The sequence below is a fragment of the Saccopteryx leptura genome, chromosome 6 (assembly GCF_036850995.1).
Source record: "Saccopteryx leptura isolate mSacLep1 chromosome 6, mSacLep1_pri_phased_curated, whole genome shotgun sequence".
Classification (NCBI taxonomy): Eukaryota; Metazoa; Chordata; class Mammalia; order Chiroptera; family Emballonuridae; genus Saccopteryx; species Saccopteryx leptura.
In genome coordinates, this window is record NC_089508.1 from 77,811,281 (window position 1) to 77,828,386 (window position 17,106).

A 17,106-nucleotide genomic window follows, 5' to 3' on the forward strand; every position below is an offset into this window, starting at 1 on the left:
AAGAAACCCTTTGGGTTTTCCTATTCCTCAGACTATTTTTCTGACTTTATTAAGATTTGAGAGGATAATGGGTTGGTCTGGCAGAGTCAAAGATCAGAGGAAGGAGTAAAATACAAAAAATGTTAGAAAGACCAGACAGCATCTCAGTTCCTCCAGAACAGTCCTCACCAAGTGGCATTATTATTATGTTGGAAGTGAAGTTACAAATTTCACACTTCAAGAAGTAGAAAGACAAACCAGAGTTACTTTTTTTGTTGTTTCTTAGTATCCACATATCTAAAATCTGACTTTAAAAAAATTTATCAGCACTTACTGACTCTAGCATAATCCTATGGCTCAACTACCTCAAGCTTTGTGGGTCAGATAGCCTGTATGTCTATACTTCAACTGTGTTAAGTTAAATAGAGAATGTTCTTATCATAGAATTCAGACAAAGTTCACAAAATTTTAATTAAAAGATTAGTTTTATTTTGAAAAAGATTCTATATATATATACACACACATATATATATCACCCTTATATATTATACATAAGTTTATATATAGGGTAGGGCAAAAGTAGGTTTACAGTTGTGAGTATGCAAAACAATTTATATTTTCCATATGAATAACTGTAATCTACATTTGCCCCACCCTGTATATGAACTATTACAGAAAATCACATGAAGAAAAAGCATAGTAATATGTTGAAACCAAGGCTAGACCTAAACAGACTTCTGATGAAATACAACTTAACTGTTAGGAAATGTTGAACATGATATGACTACTGTTCTATAGTCCATTTGCAAAAGTCAGCAAAGTAGGTTTCAAAACATCCCTGGTTGTTTTAGTAGTATAATTTTGGGCAATGATCCTGTTTTCTTATAAACAACTACATACTTTACTCATTCACTGTGTTGATTGAGGTCTTCTTGTGTTGTGATGGCTACAGGACAAGTGAACCCCAGTGATATAAAAAATATAACAGTATAAAAAAACTGATGCATACATTTTAAAGCAAAAGAGAACACTAAGTTTAAAAATAAGCCAGGAGGCCTGACCTCTGGTGGCGCAGTGGATAAAGCGTCGACCTGGAAATGCTGAGGTCGCCGGTTCAAAACCCTGGGCTTGTCTGGTCAAGGCACATATGGGAGTTGATGCTTCCAGCTCCTCCCCCCTTCTCTCTCTCTGTCTCTCCCTCTCCTCTCTAAAATGAATAAATAAAATAAAATTAAAAATTAAAAAAGAAAAGAAAGTAAAAAAAAAAAAGCCAGGAGTAGTTACAGTACTGATACAAATGAATAAATTTCCAGCTTCGGAATATGTCCTGAGGCTTAGTATTAGTAAGTTTTAGTATACCTTCCTTTTATATGTACAATAATCTTCTCAGATAGGTAAAATATTTGAGCATTTTTTCAGGTAAACCTCTAAAAGTTCTATCATAATGTGCCTTTTTCTTTGCCTATTCCTGAGGCTTCCAGTGAACACCCTCAGGAATGGCTCAGTGTGTCAGTCACCAAGACCCACCCAACCCAGGTTTGATGGCATGCCTGGAGGATGCACAGGATTCAAATGTATATCATTGTATTCATGGCTATGGATACATTACATAAAAGCATAAGAGAAAAGGGAAAGGGTGCACGGGATAACACCCAGGGTAAACCAGGCACAGCTTCCAGAGTCCTCTGCCAGCGGAGCCACATAGAATGTGCTTATTTTCCCCAGCACCTGAGTTGTGACATGTGAAATGTCCACCATGAAAGAGATGCTGTGTGAAGGTTATTTTTGCAGGCTAGTCACACAGGTACCTTCGACCTAGTATGTACCAATAGTCTATACCAGGGGTCGGGAACCTAAGGCTCGCGAGCCAGATATGGCTCTTTGATGGCTGCATCTGGCTCACAGACAAATCTTTAATAAAAAAATGTTAAAAATATAAAATATTTTCATGTATTACAATCCATTCATTTCCTACCGATCATGTTTATGGTTGCGGGTGGCTGGAGCCAATCACAGCTGTCCTCCAGGACAACACCAAATTTTTATTGGATAATGCCTAACATACACGGGCCGTTGTATGGCTCTCCTGGAATTACATTTTAAAATAGGTAGCGTTCATGGCTCTCTCAGTCAAAAAGGTTCCTGACCCCTGGTCTAGACTCCCAGAAAAAAAGCAGGTGTTCAGCAAAAACCATATTGTACAAAGAGCTTCATCATAAAGAAAGACTCTTATCACTGAGAATGGAGGGAATCCTGAAATTTAAGTTCCCAGAAACCAGCAAAGGACCCATCTTGCCAGCAAGCCTTTCAAAAGATAGTATGTTCATCTTTTTTGCACATTTAGTGACAATCTCATAAGAATAATCAACATACTTCCAGAATTGAGAAGACTCTAATTTAGAAACAAGCATTAAAAAAAAAGATATATATTATTTTTTTCAGCCATGTAATTTTCACGTGTATTTGTAAAAATTTTTCTCTAGTAAAAACATTGAGGGAAAAAAAATACAAAGAGTCTGTTGCCTGATATATGGATAATATACTCACATAAATAAATTGTCATAGTTATACTTGATCTTCTTAAGTTTTATTGAAAAATGGAATGAAAATATATGAAAAACAAAGGAAAATTTAGTTTGGTCTTAATAAACTTGGAATTGTAGTACTTCGATATAGAGAGCTCTTTCAGTACTGCTAGCAGTAAAGCCTATATATATATACCCATGTTATCATCGACTAGCAATGGATTTCACACAACCACACACAATTAAGTAAAAATAATTGAATCAGTTGAATTATTTGGCATTAATAGTTTGGACATGAACTTTAGAGGTAAAGAGTAAAGGAGATGTTATAACATCATGTTTCTGAAGATATTTTCTTCAGCTAATATTTCAGGGATACAAGAGGAAACTTCCTTTTGGTGTTCTCGCCACTTGAGTATATTCTCTGCCAGTTCTTCTGTCTCTGTCAGCAAAATATCCATCTTGGCTAAAGCCTTGCTCTGTAACATTTGAAAGAAGGGGAAAATAGAAAAATTATGCCTGTCATTAATACACCATTATTAAATCACAGATGGTTATGATACCAAAAGTTAACACATAACCTTTTCTAGCCCTTGAATACAAAGGTGCCTTAAAATTGCACTCTCCCGTTTCTTCTAGACTTGTTTTTTTGTGAGTTCACCTCTCCTTTGTCTTCAATTATCACCTTGATGAAATGATGACCATCATCTGTATTATCAAACAATCTCTTTCCTAAAATTCAGTCCCACATTGCAGTTTGTTGGAAACCTCCATCTGGATGTACATTCCATATCTCAAACTCAATTTAAATGCAATTCAACAAACAATGATTGACTATTTAGTATCTGTGTAAGACATATCAAAAAACAAGCTCATTAACTTCTTTAATCTTTTGATCTCCCTAAAGTGGAAGTAATCTCTCCCTTTTCTGTGCTTAATAGACAGCTTCTTCTTTATAATTCTCTAATGTACTCATTGTGCAAATATACTATACAGTAGAAAGTATCTTATAGCTCTCTCACCAAACCTTGAGAATGTCATATCTGTTTATTGCACAATAAATATAACACATACTTATTAAATATTGAAATAAAAGAATATAAAATGACTTAAAAAATAATATAGGTTGTGGGTTCAATTCCCAATCAGGGCACAAACAGGAAGCAACCAATGAATGCACAACTAAGTAGAACAACAAAAGAGTGTCTCTCTCTCTCTCTCTCTTTTCCTCTTTCCCTTCCCCTCTCTGTCTCTCTAAAATCAATTAATAATAATAAAAAGAAATGGCATCTTGATTTAAAAAAATAATTCACTCATGTTAGCCATCAAAAAGTTAAACCAGTAGGTCACATATTTAAGAGTCTAATATAAAAGAATTAAAAATAACTAAAAGTAATGTGAAAGGAGTTGATGAGGTACTTAAATGCTATTATTAATACTCACCATTTTTTATTGTTATTATTATTTTAAAGATTTTATTTATTCATTTTAGAGAGGAGAGAGAGAGAGAGAGAGAGAGAGAGAGAAAGAGAGAGAGAGAAGGGAGAGATAAAGGGGGGAGGAGTAGAAAGCATCAACTCCCATATGTGCCTTGACCAGGCAAGCCCAGGGTTTCAAATCAGCAACCTCAGCATTCCAGGTCAACGCTTTATCCACTGCGCCACTACAGGTAAGGCTTTAATTTTTTTTTTTTTTTTTTTTTTAGTGTGAGGAGGGCAGGCAGAGAGAGACTCCTGCATGCCCCCCTACCCCCGACTGGAACCCACCCGGCAAGCCCCCTAGGGGGTGATGCTCGCTCCATCTGCAGCCTTTGCTCCTTTGCAACCAAAGCCATTTTTTAGCACCTGAGGCGGAGGCCGTGTAGCCATCCTCAGTGCCCAAGGCAACCCAATCAAGCCATGGCTGTGGGAGGAGATGAGAGAGAGATAACAAGAAAGAGAGAGAGAAGTGAGAAGGGGAGAGGGGGAGAAGAAGATAGGCACTTCTCCTGTGTGCCCTGACAGGGAATCGAACCCAGGACATCCACATGTCGGGCCAATGTTCTACCACTGAGCCAGCTGTCTAGGGCCATTATATTTTTAATTTATTAATTTTAGTGAGAGAAGAAGAGGGAGAGAGCGAGAGAGACAGAAATATCAATCTGTTCCTGTATGTGCCCTGACCAGGGATTGAACTGACAACCTCTGCACTCTGGGATGATGCTCTAACCAATCCAGCTATCCAGCCAGAGCTCACCATTTTCTTTAGATTTGCATCTAAGTGAGGAATATTTCCAATTGTTTCAAGATGGGTTTCTAATCTCTCAATGAAAGTCACTGCTAACTCCAGCAAATGTACCAGGTATCTGAAAGAGGGAGAAAAAGCCATTATTTTTTAGTATCGCTATTTTGTGTTTTCTTCTTCCCCTTCTAATAAGGGCATTCAAAATGTGCTAAGAGAATTACAATCAATCCAATGAGCTAATAATAATAACCTTTCTACATTCATGGAAATATCAGTGTTTAAAAAAAATGGTACTTCTCTTTCACTTTAAGCAGGAATAAACTTGTCATTAAGAGAAAAATTGAAAAAGATAACGTTATTATATCTAGAATCCAACCCAATGTTAGACAAACCTCAATATTAATAATTTTCTCATGTAAGCAAAGAAATTTACTTAGATAAAACCTTATTCCATTTCAAACTACTCATTCTTGGTGAAGAGTGAAGACAATGAGAACAAATGTACTTAATTGAAATAGCCTATAAATAAAACTACTTTAATTCTTGCATTTGCAAAATGTTTTAAAGTCATTATTCAGTTCTTCTGATATATACAATGGATAATATATACATTAATGGTTTTTTACTGTACTGAATAGATACTATATCCCCAAGTATGGGACTTATATATCTATTATATTACTATAAGATAAAAAAATCTGATACTTAAAGAGAAGATACTGATTTGCTCAGGGTCAGCTAGTGAGGCAATGGTGGAGAAAGTTAGCAATCAGATTCCCAGATGCCTGCTTCTTTATTTTATTATTAATAATAACACATTTTCAGTTTGGTACTTGCAATACTCCTATGAGGAAGAGAGCAATAGAAAGCATCTATGAATTGGGAAACTGAGGCAAAATTTTATATTATTTGCCCAAGTCTTTGAGGCATATAAGCAATAGAAGTAAGATCAGAACTCAGTTGTTTTCCCTCCTTTAGTTGACATTGTTTTCATCTGTCCCAGCTTAAACTCTCCCAACAGAATTTTTATATACTAAGCAACAGTAATGCAACAATAAATATATCTTACATTGAATAGAAAACAGTCTTTTTTTATTATTATTCATTTTAGAGAGGTGGGGAGAGTGAGAGAGAGAGAGAGAGGCAGGGGAGGAGCAGGAAGCATCAACTCCCATATGTGCCTTGACCAGGAAAGCCCAGGGTTTTGAACTGGTGACCTCAGCATTCCAGGTAGATGCTTTATCCACTGCGCCACCACAGGTCAGGCAAAAAAGTCTATACATAATAAAAATAATTTTTATCCAATTTCTTTTATGTTATGGATCTAATTTCTTACATTAAAATAATTATTTAGGCCTGACCTGTGGTGGCGCAGTGGATAAAGCGTCAACCTGGAAATGCTAAGGTTGCCGGTTCAAAACCCTGGGCTTGCCTGGTCAAGGCACATATGGGAGTTGATGCTTCCTGCTCCTCCCCTTCTCTCTCACTCTCTCTCCCCTCTCTATAATGAATAAATTAAAAAAATCTTAAAAAAAAAATTTTTTTTAAATAATTATTTATAATACCAAAACACTATAGACAAAAGGAATGCCTTTGTTTTTATCATAGCTATACTTTAAAACACAGGATTTTCTTTCTGTTTTAATGTATCAGCATTAATAAAAATGTTAATTGATACAATCATTAATATATTATTTAAGGAATTATGCTATGAAATGACTACTAGTCTAAACTACCTTCAAAAAACATGTAACTTTTAATGTCTGCTTTTTAGTCTAACCTGTGATAAACAGCTTCAACAGGCAGGCTTTTCTGGCACAGGGGTTTCAACAATCTTTGCCTAAGGGACCTCTTCTCTTTTAGCACTGCTTCCAAATGATTATTCATGCTTTGCAGAGTATCACACTTTTGAGCTACATAAACCAGAAACAACAATTATAATTAGCAATAGGACAAGTTTCAAAATCACTAATAAATTCTTCGTTTTGGTTTGATACTAACAATGTCAAAAATTATCCCACCATTTTCCTCCTAAATATCTCCCCTTTGCTTTCCTAATACCAATACCAATTTCATTTTGTTCTCTCTTAATTCTCCTACTGGCAACCAAAGCTACCGCTAACTTCTTTGTGTTTTTCAACTCTACTCCTACATCAGTTTATAGCCAGAGCTGTATTCTTCAAATAGTCTCTTTTCCCATCTCTACCTCTAACATTCTACACGAACATTAAAAAATAAACATTTGTCTTATAAGCTATTTCTGATCATTCAATATTTTCCCCAGAATTCAGTTAATAGCTACCTCTTCTTTTAAATTTTTATTTTGAATACATTTCAAACTTACAGAAAAATTTCAGTAAGTTTGTTGATTATGTTGTAGAACTAGTTATCTGAAACTTGTATAATTTCAATTAAAACCAATATATTCAATTAAAAAAATAGTTCATTGAACTCCCATATACATTTCACCTTATAAGACTCACTGCTTTTTGTTGTTGATGGTTGTTTCGCTTTTGTTTGTTTGTTTGTTTGCTTGTTTTTAAATAAGTCTGAGCCCAGTCCCAGATGCAAGTCCTATAGCTCAGGAAAGTGCATCAAGTGCCTTGCCCCCAAGCAGAGGTAGATTAAGGTCAGTTGAGGCCCCAGGCACAGAAGGAAATATTAGGCCCCTTACATTACAAAAAAGTGTAAAGTTGGGTTTGTTTTTTTTTAAAAAGACTTTTTAAAAAAATTTTATTTAATTATTTTTTACAGAGACAGAGAGTGAGTCAGAGAGAGGGATAGACAGGGACAGACAGACAGGAACGGAGAGAGATGAGAAGCATCAATTATTAGTTTTTCCATTGTGCGTTGCAACACCTTAGTTGTTCATTGATTGCTTTCTCATATGTGCCTTGACCGCGGGCCTTCAGCAGACCGAGTAACCCCTTGCTTGAGCCAGCGACCTTGGTTTAAGCTGGTGGGCTTTTTGCTCAAACCAGATGAGCCCACGCTCAAGCTGGCGACCTCGGGGTCTTGAACCTGGGTCCTCTGCATCCCAGTCTGACGCTCTATCTACTGCGCCACCACCTGGTCAGGCTAAATTTGGGGTTTTGTGGGGCCCTCCAGAAGTCCGGGCACAGGGCATGCGCTAGGTGTGCCCTCCATTAAATCCGCCATTGTCCCCAAGAAACCTTGCTGACAGAGCCCAACTCTTCCTGGTTGAAGGCAACTGGCACCTCTGATGAAGCCCCAGATCAACCAGGCAGCGTAGTACAGGGGGAGGTGGGGTGGGGGTAGGAAGGGGTGACTGGGCAGGCTAGCCAGCCAGTGACATTTTTTTTCTTCTGTAAACTGAAGGGTGAATGGCGGTAGGCAGAGGCTTTTCTGTCCTCTGAAAGCTGGCAAGAACAGCCCTCAGGGAGCCACTTAATTAGGGTTAGATAAAAAAAGACATCACCTGGGCCTGACCTGTGGTGGCGCAGTGGATAAAGCGTCGACCTGGAAATGCTGAGGTCGCCGGTTCAAAACCCTGGGCTTGCCTGGTCAAGGCACATATGGGAGTTGATGCTTCCAGCTCCTCCCCCCTGTCTCTCTCTCTCCCTCTCTCTCTCCTCTCTAAAATGAATAAATAAATAAATAAATAAAAATTAAAAAGTCTTTAAAAAAAAAAAAAAAAAAGACATCACCTGAACTAAGCCCACCTTTAGCAACCGCAACCCTAGACTCACTAACTGTTACACTTGGCTACAGTTTCTTTCTTTCTTTCTTTAGATTTTATTTTATTGATTTAGAGAGAAGAGAGAAAGAGAAAGGGAGGGAGAAAGAGGAACAGGAAGAACCAACTCGCAGATGCTTCCTGTATGTTCTTTGACAGGGTCAGCCAGATTCTGGAACTGGCAACCTCAGCATTCCAGGCTGACACTGTATCCAATGTGCCACCACAGGTCAGGATTGGCTACAGTTTCTATTTTTTCCTCTTTCTCCACACACTCTTACATATATTTTTGCTGACCCATTTGAGAGTAAGTTGTAGATATCATGACCCTTTAGCCCCCAAACGTCAGCATATATTTCCCAAGGATAGGAACACTCACTCTCTTATATAACTACACTATAAGAATCAAATTCAGAAAATTTAACATTGGCACAATACTACCAATATTAATACAGCCCATATTCAAATATCACCAAGTATCCCAATACTGCCCTTTTTTTTGGAGAGAGACAGAAAGGGAGAGAGATGAGAAGCATCAACTTGTAGTTGTTTCACTTTAGTTGTTCATTGTTTCTTGTATGCGCCTTGACTGGGGTGCTCCACCCAAGCCAGTGACCCCTTGCTCAAGCCAACAACCTTAGGCTCAAGCCAGTAACCATGAGCTTCAAACCAGTGACCATGGGAATCATGTCAATGACCTCATGCTCAAGCTAGCAACCCCACGCGCAAGCTGGTGGGCCTGCACTCCAGCTGGATGAGCCCGTGCTCAAGGTGATGACCTCAGGGTTTCAATCCTGGGACCTCAGCGACCCAAGTTAACACTCTATCCACTTCGCCACCACTGGTCAGGCTCTCGTGGTCACTTTATATGCAATTGGCACTGGTCAAGTCAACAGGACTTTTGTTTAAACACAGAAGTAGAAATATTTATTAACTTTGCGGCAATACCTGGAAAAATAATGATATATCACATTTGGTGCTTATTTAAGGTAATCCAAGAAAAAGTTAAAATTCCAATGATTACCCATCCATTTAACCAAACCACTTACTCAAAAAAGAAGGATGAACAACATCTTCTGTATCCTTTTCTAGTGTTAGAAGTTCAATTTCCAGGTTTTTCTGCATTAGAAACAAAAATAATATTTAGCTCTCTCAGAAAGTAGCCTGATATAAAAGTAAAAATGGAAACTCTTTAACCCAGGAATATATATATATTTTTTAATTTATTCATTTTAGAGAGGAGGGGGGGAGATAGAGAGAGAGAGAGAGAGAAGGGGGAGGAGCAGGAAGCATCAACTCCCATATGTTCCTTGACCAGGCAAGCCAGGGTTTTGAACCGGCAACCTCAGTGTTTCCAGGTTGACGCTTTATCCACTGCGCCACCACAGGTCAGGCAACCCAGGAATATTTAAGTGGGGTGGGAGGATGATTTGTTATGAGAGCCTATGGGATTTATGAAAGATTTTCATACTGGCGTTCAAGTCCTGTTGCTGCTACTGCTACCAACTAGTGCTATTACTATTATAAAGACATTTACCACTACAAGTAAACACTACTCAGCTATGTGCTAGACACTATTCGAAGTGCAAGAGAACTGCTGTTGAAAACGATTAAGGTTTTTTTTCCTGTACTAGAAGTAGAAAGTAAAAAGTTCAACATAATTTACCTGATTAATTTCAGCTTGAATATTTGTGGTCTGCTGTAGCCTGGAGAAGTTCACAAAGCAAGGAGCTGATTTCTTAGATATATTTAACATCTCCTATTGGAAAGTAAACAGAGAAAGCAGCAGCATGTCACAAAGTTTTGATGTGCATTTGAAAAGTATGCCCATTGGTCCAAAATATAAGGATATATTACATCCATCACTGCCCCTGAAAAATGAAACACAGGGTACAACAGTAGCAATGTGTATTTCTTGTTTTTAAAACCTCCGCTATCACAAATCATTTGCCCAAAGACTTAAAAAAATAAGAAAAACAAATGACTTAATCACTTTGCACTATTTCCTAAAGTACCACTTGCATTACTGATAGCTTATCAGACGATTCTAAAGTTGAGGCTGTTGAAGAATTACCTGTATACAAAAAAATGACCAAGATCTAGTCTCTGACCTTCATGGGGCTAAAATAAAACACTACCCCCATCAATACCCCTCCATGGAATAATTTATCAGATTCAATAAAGGACCTTTATTGGTTACAAGTCATTCCATACTAATTTCTTCCACATTCTCACTATCTTAGGTAAAGGAATGTTTAGGCCGGGCATAATTATTCTTCTAAAAAGACTACCCCCTTCTTTCTATCGTTTCATTCTATTTTATATTGCCTCCATAAATTGCAGATCATTTTAGAATAAAAATATTATCTCGTTCATCTTTTGGCTTCATCCATAATTTTCTGTATGGTCTTCAGCATTTCTAGAATGTTAGCATAGGAAAGAACTTTAGAGATCATATAGGCCAGGGGTTAGGAAACTATAGCCCATGAACTAAATGCAGCCCACTACTTGTTTTTGTACAGCCCATGATCTAAGAATAGTTTTATACTTTTCAATTGTTGGGGGAAATAAAAAGAAAAATAATTATTTTGTGACATATGAAAATTATATGAACTTCAAATTTTAGAGTCCAAAACTAAAGTTTTATTGGAACTCAACTTCTCTCATTTAGTTATTATCACTGGCTGCTTTCACACTACAACAGGCTGGTTGCAACCACATGGACCAAAGAGCCTCAAATACTTACTCTCTGGCCCTTCATGGCAGAAGTTTGCTGACTGATAATAATCAACTTTACAGACAATTAATAAGATAGGAAATGAAAGAATCAAGAATGAATAAACATGAACTCTCTGCTGTTAACAAGCTCATGATGGATGGAAAAAAAGTATTCTAGATAGAAAAAACATTATAAATGCTTAGTAACTAAGCCCTGGCCAGGTAGCTCAGTTGGTTACAGTATCATTCTGATATGCCAAGGTTGCAGGTTCAATTCCTGGTCAGGGCACATACAAGAACCAATTGACCAATGAATGTATAAGTAAGTAGAACAACAAATTAATGTTTCTCCCTCTCTAACCAATACAAAAAGAAAAAGAAAAAGAAAGCTCAAAATTGTATTAAGTACTAAGATATATTTGAGAAGATAAATCTGGAAATGGAGTGTCCTACATATCTTGGAAGATCTTAATAGCTACAATTATAATGCAGAAATAAGAACAATTAAAAGTCTTCTGGTGGAGCCCTGGCCAGTTGGCTTAGTGGTAGAGCGTCAGCCTGGTGTGCAGGAGTCCCGGGTTCGATTCCCGGCCAGGGCACACAGGAGAAGCGCCCATCTGCTTCTCCACCCCTCCCCCTCTCCTTCCTCTCTGTCTCTCTCTTCCTCTCCTGCAGCCAAGGCTCCATTGGAGCAAAGTTGGCCCGGCTGCTGAGGATGGCTCCATGGCCTCTGCCTCAGGTGCTAGAATGGCCCTGGTTGCAATAGAGCAACGCCCCAGATGGGCAGATCATCGCCCCCTGGTGGGCATGCCGGGTGGATCCCGGTTGGGTGCATGCGGGAGTCTGTCTGACTGCCTCTGTTTCCAACTTTAGAAAAATACAAAAAATACAAAAAAAAAAGTCTTCTGGTGGAGAAGAAACATGATCACATATTACTTCTGGTGGAGAAGTAACATGATCACATAACATGATAACATAGTACATATTATAGAAATTTATGTGGGGGTAGTATGAAAAATAAAACTAATGGGCTAGAGGAAGAAGGAATGGGGAATGACTGCTTAAAGAGTATGAGATTTCCATTGGAGATGATAAAAAGTTTTGAAAATAGTTTCACAGCATTGTGACTATATTTCATGCCACTGAGTTGTATACAGTGGTACCTTGAGATACGAAGAGACCAACATACAAATGTTTTAAGATATGAGCTGCAACTCGGTCCGTATTTTTGTTTGAGATCTGAGCGAAATTCCGAGATACGAGTTGTGATTCGGGAAGCTGCTGCTAGTTGGTGCATTGGTGCACAGGTCCTGTATCAACAGTTTGATATACGAGTTGACTGACTTAGGAGCTCGGTTACAGAACGAATTAAATTCATATCTCAAGGTACCACTGTACTTTAACACGGTTTAAATGATAAATGTTATGTTATGTATATTTGACTACAATAATAAAGAAAACTCTGGTCTGATGAAGCGGTGGTGCAGTGGATCAAGTACCGACAGGGGATGCAGAGGACCTAGGTTCAAAACCCTGGTGTGAGAGCGGGCTCACTAGCTTGAGTGCAGGCTTACCCGCTTAAGCGCAGCATCCCCGGCTTGAGCATGGGATCATAGACATGACCCCATGATCACTGGTTTTGAGCCCAAAGGTCACTGGCTTGAAGCCCACGGTCATGAGCCTAAAGTTGCTAGCTTGAGCAAAGGGGTCACTTGCTCTGTCCCTCAGTCAAGGCATATTTGAGAAAGCAATCAATGAACAACTAAGGTGCCGCAACAAAGAACTGATGCTTCTCATCTCTCTCCCTTACTCTCAGTCTGTCCCTATCTATCTCTCTTGCTAAAAAACAAAATTCTGATAACTAGCCAACAATATAAACAAACATACAAAAATCTAGTGGAGGGGTGAAGGAAAGTTTGGATTTTTTTTTTAATTTTTTATTTTTTTTTGTATTTTTCTGAAGTTGGAAACGGGGAGCCAGACAGACTGACTCCCGCATGTGCCCAACCAGGATCCACCCAGCATGCCCACCAGGGGGCGATGCTCTGCCCATCTGGGGCTTTGCTCTGTTGCGACCAGAGCCATTCTAGTGCCTGAGGCAGAGGCCATGGAGCCATCCTCACTGCCCGGGCCAACTTTGCTCCAATGGAACCTCGGCTGCGGGAAGGGAAGAGAGAGACAGAGAGGAAGGAGAGGGGGAGGGGTAGAGAAGCAGATGGGCGCTTCTCCTGTGTGCCCTGGCCAGGAATCGAACCCGGGACTCCTGGATGCCAGGCCAACACTCTACCACTGAGCCCACCAGCCAGGGCCAAAGTTTGTATTTTAGACAAGTGTCTGCTTTAGCATTCCAGGTAAGAAGATGAGAATGTGTAATAGGCCATTAGCAGTTAAAAAGGAAAGAAGGCAGAGGTATGAATCCATGGGAAGATCCTAGGTAATATGGGTAGTGAGAGTTAAAGTCAAGTTAATACTGACTCCAAGGATCCTGCTTCAGGTGACTGAACAGATTGTTATGCCATTCACTGAGACAGATAACATAAGATATTCTACTGATGACAAAATTGAAAATTGAAAAGGTTAAGCGTTAGTCCAACCTCACACTGCCAGTGTGCATCAGGGTTGAAATGAGAACACATCTAATCCAGTGCATTTCCATCATAGCCTCTTTTACTTTTCATTTTGCTCTTAGGTAGAAGGTAAATGAAAGTAAAACTCTCCCATTTCTCATTGTAACCTATTCATTCTCTGCTATCTTTCTATCCCTCCATATGTATATACTAATCTTAGTTGCAAATTTGCAAACTAGTAAACTGTTAGGTTCAACAATAGGGTAATGGAGCTTAGCCAAGAACTTGTGATAGAAACCAGAGGGAAACTAAGAATGTTCAAGAAGGGGAAAGACAAAAAGGAAAGAGGAATAAAAGAGAAGCCAAATTCCTCTAGTAAATAAAAATTCTAACTATTTGAGGACTGTGACTTAGCCCTAATATATAAGTAATATATAGATAATATGTAAAAATAGTAGAGTCTAGGTCTTTTCTAGGTCCAGATCCTCATCTTTGCATTGCCACTAGAGGGAGCTTTAATCAAGTTGTCATGACTCATTCAAGCTTGCCCAAAAAATAACCAGAATATATGGCCACTGAAGCATAAAAGAAAGCATATTACCCTACAGAGTTAACTCTACCTTTCTTTCACTGAATCATTCTCCAATTGATATATCAAAACACAACAAAGCTCAAACAAGCCATGTTTTCTAGAAGAATTTTATATCACAATTTAAAAAAATACTCTTAATTTTAATTTTTAATACACATGGGACGATGCACTTAAGGAATAGACTTTGTTTTCTTTTGTTTTTTACAGAAACAAAGAGAGAGTCAGAGAGAGGGACAGATAGGGACAGACAGGAATGGAGAGAGATGAGAAGTATCAATCATTAGTTTTTTATTGCGGCACCTTAGTTGTTCATTGATTGCTTTCTCATATGTGCCTTGACCATGGGCCTTCAGCAGACTGAGTAACCCTTTGCTTGAGCCAGTGACCTTGGGTCCAAGCTGGTGAGCTTTGCTCAAACCAGATGAACTTGTGCTCAAGCTGGCGACCTCGGGGTCTCGAACCTGGGTCTTCAGCATCCCAGTCCTACGCTCTATCCACTGCGCCACCGCCTGGTCAGGCAAGGACTAGACTGTTTAAAGGGATCATATAAGCCTGACCAGGAGGTGGCGCAGTGGATAGAGCATCGGACTGGGATGCGGAAGGACCCAGGTTCGAGACCCCGAGGTCGCCAGCTTGAGTGCGGACTCATCTGGTTTAAGCAAAGCTCACCAGCTTGGACCCAAGGTCTCTAGCTCAAGCAAAGGGTTACTCGGTCTGCTGAAGGCCCACGGTCAAGGCACATATGGGAGGGCAATCAATGAACAACTAAGGTGTTGCAACGCGCAATGGAAAAACTAATGATTGATGCTTCTCATCTCTCTCCATTCCTGTCTGTCTGTCCCTGTCTATCCCTCTCTCTGACTCACTCTCTGTCTCTGTAAAAAAAAAAAAAAAAAAAAGAGTAATAATAAAGGGATCATATAATGTACCATTTGGAAGAATCTATGCTAAGCCCTTGTAATAAAAGTAGGTTTTCATATGTAAAGTTTGCTTAAAGTATAATCATGCTACAAATCTATAAAGATTCTTTATTCGGATTAGCTGTGCCATAGGATTGTCAGATTGTCTTAAGAAGCTATGGATTGGCAGATCTTACCTAGGCAAAAAAGGTAACTATCTAATTAGTGTTACTTGAAGGACACTAGGAATATCCTCCCCAAAACAACCACTACGCCAACAAACAGCTCACTTATCAATATCTAAAATTTTCTCACCAGAGATTGAACTGGTGACTGATGTGGTTATGTTTGGCCTACTTTCCAATGCATTCTTTTTTTTTTTTTTTACAGAGACAGAGAGTGAATCAGAGAGAGGGATAGAGAGAGATGAGAAGCATCAATCATTAGTTTTTCATTGCGCGTTGCAACACCTTAGTTGTTCATTGATTGCTTTCTCATATGTGCCTTGACCGCGGGCCTTCAGCAGACTGAGTAACCCCTTGCTGGAGCCAGCGACCTTGGGTTCACGCTGGTGGGCTTTTTGCTCAAACCAGATGAGCCCGGGTCTCGAACCTGGGGTCTTCCGCACCGCAATCCGACGCTTTATCCACTGCGCCACCGCCTGGTCAGGCTCGACTGCATTCTTTACTACTGCTTGTCCTCCCCAGTCCATAAGATCTTGTTAGCAGGTCTTCAGGTAATTTAGAAGAGTTCAACAGAAACTTAAACTCTTTCAAGATAGTGTCACAGTTCCATCTATCAGCTCATCTTACAGATGAAACAGTATGTCAGAAAAAGGAAAGCTCTGGAATATAATTCTCCTTCACTCGTTGAATGACCTTGGACAAATTTCTTGGTCTCCTTAGGCCTTAGTTTCTTCAATTCTACTGTAAGACAATATAGTTCTCTAATGACTCTTCCACCACCCCTTGGGCTCCTCTCTCCTTCTCAAAATAATCTGTTCCTGTTACAAGGTCTTTTGGGTCTTTTTTGCCAATACTTCTTTTTGAGGGGCCTTTAAAGACGCGCGCTTCCCCTGGTGCTCTCTCGTATCTAGCGCCTCCTGCTGTTAATATACATACTTCAATACCTCACACAAACGGGCGTTGTTTGGGAACATAACGTTTTAACTAGCTAGCCGTTTTCCCAACACGTCACCCATTACAATCTATTGACGGTATCTACAACTGGATTGAATTAAAACAAAACAAAACAAAAACGGGGGGAAACATCGGTCTTTATTTTCTCCCACGAACTGACCCGGTATAACTTGCCTCAGACACCTGAAACACCGTCTACTCGAATCACAATCCATACTGCTCACAAAAACTAGGAGACAATTCAAAATGAATATGAAGCGATAAAAAAAGAAGCATTTGATTTTTTTAAATTAAACAAGAACATCAGAAAAGCAAAGACAAGTCAAAGAAAGTTGATTATACAAATGAGATGCAAAACCAACTTTTATTTCATTGGTGAAAATGAACTATATAAAAGGCTATAAGTACTGGAGTATCTGCACGTTCCCAGATCCCCTCATTTTTGTGAGCAGTGTCTTTAGAGCCTTGCATTCGCAGAACCCAGTGCAGAACCGTATCTGCTGTTGCCTAGAACCGGCTCCATCTGCCTCTGCTATAGTAGAGCCCCCAGCCAGCACCACCACTTCACAGCCACCTTCTGTCGGTGCCTTGGGCACCAATTTAATGACGCTGTCGCCACTTACGTACCTGAGTTACTATCCCCGAAGTTACGAAATGGCCCAGCAGTAGCCCGGCAGCGTTTGGAGTAGACGCCTGGTCCCAAGGGTTGGCCGCAGCCATGGCCAAGATCCACCTTCCCCAGTGGCGCTGGGAATGAGTCGAATGCG

General features: G+C 39.3%; 1 protein-coding gene across 1 annotated transcript; it reads right to left on the minus strand.

Moving 5' to 3' along the window:
* Positions 1 to 2,747: 2,747 nt before the first annotated feature.
* On the minus strand, positions 2,748 to 17,100 carry HAUS2 (HAUS augmin like complex subunit 2). Its single transcript, XM_066388437.1, has 6 exons — positions 16,967 to 17,100; positions 10,091 to 10,183; positions 9,474 to 9,543; positions 6,508 to 6,640; positions 4,740 to 4,848; positions 2,748 to 2,983 (listed from the first exon to the last, which is right to left on the minus strand). The coding sequence occupies exons 1-6, from the start codon at positions 17,057 to 17,059 to the stop codon at positions 2,831 to 2,833; spliced, it is 651 nt and encodes a 216-aa protein (XP_066244534.1). The 5' UTR covers positions 17,060 to 17,100; the 3' UTR covers positions 2,748 to 2,830.
* Positions 17,101 to 17,106: the final 6 nt, after the last annotated feature.